The 4563-nt window shown below is 41.6% G+C and overlaps 1 protein-coding gene across 1 annotated transcript in view; it reads right to left on the reverse strand.

Moving 5' to 3' along the window:
• Positions 1–4563, reverse strand: part of RERE (arginine-glutamic acid dipeptide repeats) — a 167345-nt gene that overhangs the window by 121530 nt on the left and 41252 nt on the right. Inside the window, 1 exon segment of the mRNA XM_027658296.1 lies at positions 2495–2565. Coding sequence (XP_027514097.1) covers positions 2495–2565 — 71 coding nt within the window.

Raw genomic sequence — 4563 nt, forward strand, 5'->3', positions numbered from 1 at the left:
TGTCCTAAACCAACAACTGATACCTGTCCTAAACCAACAACTAATACAACTCAGAGGGAAAAGCCAAGCTCTGGAACACAGGTAGAACACAGGATGGCAACAGAGACAGTTTAAAGAGAAATTAGGAGTCAGTGAAGTTTCCTCACGAGGATTTTAGGGCTGTTGGTGAAGTGGAATTGTTCTCCAAGAAAGGCAAAGAGCTACTCCTCTAATATAATTTTTAATAGAACTGATTCATCTTAATGTCAAGAGAAACTTGTGACAGAAGGATAAACTAATGCATCCAAATACACCACTGCACCTGCCAGAACTGCTGCAACTGCCAAGAGCAGGCAAAGAAGAACAATTCCTGCTTTCTCCAAGGCACAGGGTTGAAACACTGCAACACAACTGCTCTGCAATTGTTTGTAACATCTGCTTCTGGAGCTGTGTGACTGCACCAGGTTATCAGGACTCTGGAACACTCAGCTGGAATAAACTGCCAAACTTCACAGAACCTGTTTTTAGTTCTGGAATAAAATCACGTCTAATTATTATTATTTAAGATATTCCCATGAAAAGCAAGTTAAACCTCAGTTTACTTCAAGAATGGTGCTGAATGTTACTCCAGTCTCATCCCCAAAATCATCCTCAGGACCTTTTACCCTGCAGGACAACACACAAGTGCATCAGGCTGTGTCATTTTTCACAGACTGCTCTTTTTATTTTTAAATTTTTTACATCTTTTGGTTCTAAAACACCACCCTCAACTGCTGCACCTCAACAGCACCCAGAACCACAGAGAGCACAGGCTCAGGCTCAAACACTCAGCCAAAAACTTTTATTTTCTGACAACCAGCACGATAATGTATTTAATTAGCAGGCGACATTTCAAAGCTGTTGACTTTAACTTCTCTGCTTCACTTGACATATTTAGCTGAAGGCAAAACAAGACTGTTTTCCTGTTGGTATCTCACACTGGAAGAGAAATCAAGTGTCCTTTGCACTGTACATCTTTCCTTTTCCCCCAACAGTAAAATCAAGAGTCACATAAGCACTGGAGATTCATTTTTTGCTGCTTTTATCAGTGTCAAGAGCTTTTTGGTTTTGTCATTTTTATGCATTATGGCAGTAAGAGGAAAAAAAAACCCTAACAGAGAAATTAAAGAACTCTGAGCAAGCAAAAATAAACATAAAACAGGGACACTATTTCCATGTCAAATATTATTCAAAACTGCCAGCAAACCTCACGCCAAGTTGAAAACAAGAGTAAAGAGAAACCACTCCAAAAAAATGTAAAAGTACTGCAACACAGTGCAATGCACTTCCCACAGTTCTGCAAACAGCTTCAACTTGTGGGACAAGCCCAGTGCTGACAAGAGAAGCTTCGGGTTTTGTTGTTAATATCCTGAACAATTAATGCAACTCAGCAGGAACTCATTGCCCAGAATGGCCACGCTCCCCCTGGAATTCCAGGGAGACACCAAAGCATCTGATGTGCAGGGCTGGGACAAGTGTGGCTGAACCCACTGGCAGAACCTGGGAACTACAAATCCAACAGCTCCAGAATCCAACAAATCCAACAAGTCCAGAAACAAAGGGGGAGGGAAGAGAGAACAAACCAAACCACTGCCACTGACATCACCACGGAGCAAAGTTCTCCTTCACTGTGGTCTCACGGAATAAACTTGGAAAAGCTTGGAAGAAAGGAAGATACAGCTCAGGGCAACAGATCCCGGGTGATCTGTGTCTGCAGACAATGTAAGAAGGACAGTTTATTATTTATTCAGAACTTGAATAAAGCACCAACAAGCAGCACAAGGAGGAGCAGGAACAGCTCCCTTTTCAAAAATCCTCCTTGCAAAGCTCTGCAAAGTCCAACCCCAGCCCTGGGCTGTGACCAGGCAGCAGCTCCTGCCCTGCACTGGGTGCTTTTCTGTGCAGCTCCAGCAGGTGAAAAGAAACACACTGAACTTCTTAAATGTGCAAATTCAGACACAAAGGGGCAACCACAACTCTGATCTGTTCTCATGCAGGTCCTTGACTTTGCAAGTTTAAAGAATAAAGTGCTAAAGTGTTCTTGGATGTTATTTTGTATTTTTCCCCAATCCAACTGGTCAATGGGTCTGGTCTCCCAGTGAGTCCAGGAGCAGCTGAGATGAAGAATTCCCAGTCTCACAGCTGAGCTACAGGAAGCCAGAGGGAGAGGCACAGCCAACCTTAACTTCCCAGGAAAAAAATTTAACTTACTGAGTCACAGTTTCCCCCAAAACACTCAGCTCAGAGTTAATATTTCTGCTAAGCTAAAGATGGCACAGAGCAGAGTTTGAGCTGCACAGTTAAACTGAGCCTAAACCAAGGGCAGGTCGCTGTCCTAAGAGCAGAACAGCTCCTGTTCCAGAAGGGAAAGATTTACTCAGGAGGAGCTGCAGGAAGAGATTCAGGCTGAGAAATATCAGCACCTCACTGGTGAGCAGGGCAGGGGAGAAAAGGAGATGTGAAAATGTTTCCTTACCAGTTTGAAGTCTTGAATGCTGCAGATGAAATAGGGGGTGTTGGGCCGGCGGCTCTCGATGTAAACGCAATCTTTAAAGAAACAAGATTTTAAAAATAACAGGAATTAACTTCTGTACCTCCAAGAAAGAACATAAAAAACAGGATAAAACTGAAACACAGCCCAAGCTTTGAAAGAACCACCATTCCATTTGCATCAACGTGTAATTTATTCCGAGTGCGCTCTAAGAATAGAAACTATTTATTATGATAAATAAGGGAATTAACTGCATAAAAATTAACTTTGATTTGAATAGACATTTTGCTGGGAAAAAAAAAAAAACAAACCAAAAAGAAAGTCATTGAAAGCCCACTCTGGATTGAGTTAATAACAACGACCAGGTCACAGCCTATGAACCAGATCAAAATAAGAGAGGGAACTAATCAGATCTGGTGTGGTCAGTTTGCCATTAAAAACCCAGCACTAACATATTTTCTCTTCTAATTGTGAAGAAAACCAAGGCAACCAATCCCAGATGAAACACAGCCAAGTAAATTAGATTTACCTCAGGGAAGGCCTGGGCTTTCTCCAGTTACATTTGACATGACAGAAACACAGTAATTATTTTTGTTTGCTTTTGACAACTGGACCCTCCGAGGTTGCTGTAACATAAGGGCTGTTGTATTAAAAACAGGCTTGGCAATAACTACAACAAAAGCAGTGCCTTTGGAATAGAATTACTGCAGGGATGGAAACCAAGTGCCTGATTAATGATAATGACCTTAGAAATCAGAAAACTCACACAAAGCCTGCTAAACAACAAAGATGCTGCTCCCAAAGCCAAACAAGTATCTAAGGACAGTCATTGTGTCCCTTTTTATATACATAGAAATAAATGATATTCAAACCCCAGAAGATACAAAACCACCATTATCCTATGAATGGGTTTCCATGAATTTTTTTTTTTACATTTCTACAGAAAAACTCCAAGGCTCAAGAGTTTAAGCCAAACAAATATCTAGGGACAGTCACTGTGTCCCTTTTTATATACATAGAAATAAATGATATTCAAACCACAGAAGATACAAAACCCACCATTATCCCGTGAACAGTTTTCCATGAATTTTTTTTTTTTTATATTTCTACAGAAAAACTCCAAAATCTCGGAGTTTTATAACACACATGGATGCAGTTTGATTCAATCCAGCTTATTTGGGAGCTGTGGCAATTTAACCACATCAAAGCACCCGTGTGTTATCCCAGACTTCCCTGGCTAATCTCACTCCAACCAACTGCTCAGCATCCCAGATGAACCATCTATTTATTTCCACCATGTCCCACCTCCTCTCATTTGCTGGAAGTTTTTTCAGGATTCACTGGGGAACGTGCAGGAAAAGCTACGAGATTTCAGATAAGGAAAACACCAAAATTTCCAAGATTTTTATTTTTTTTTCTTTCCCCCCCCCCCCCCAATATCTGAGTTTTGCAAGATCTCCTCTCGAGTGTTGTTACACACAGCAGGGCAGAACAAACAGCTGAACAAAACAGCACAAAAAAAACAGGGGAATGTGTCATCTACTGTGGATAAAGCAAAGGAGTTGCCTCTCTCTGTATTGCATTTAAGGGAGGCACTGCTGGCTGCCTGCCAAGCCTTAAAACAAGGATGACACCCAGTTAAGACATCTCTGAAGCAACAGAGGCCACACTGGGAAGGAAACAAGTTTATCCAGGTGCAAAGCAATGTCCTGAATGAAAAATGCCCCTCCAAAAAAGGAGAACACTGATGGATGGGTTCACATCATCCACTCAAAACTCACCGTAAAGAGCAATTCCTGCTGTTTGCCAGAAATCCAAACAGCTTCCAAGTGGACCCAAGGAAAGAATTTTTATAATGCAATAAGATTTATGTCACTGAAAACTGCCCCATCCTCACCCTCAGCACACTGCAATGTGCTGTCTCAGCCTTTTTTTGTCCTCCCACTGACCTGGAGAACAATCTCAGCACAGAACTTCTGCACAGACTTAGGTAACTTCAGCCAAGTATAATTTGATTTATTCTGCTGAAGGATAGTTGTCCTCACATCATCCTG

Source organism: Corapipo altera, unplaced genomic scaffold, assembly GCF_003945725.1.
Source record: "Corapipo altera isolate COAL_440 unplaced genomic scaffold, ASM394572v1 301, whole genome shotgun sequence".
NCBI lineage: Eukaryota > Metazoa > Chordata > Aves > Passeriformes > Pipridae > Corapipo > Corapipo altera.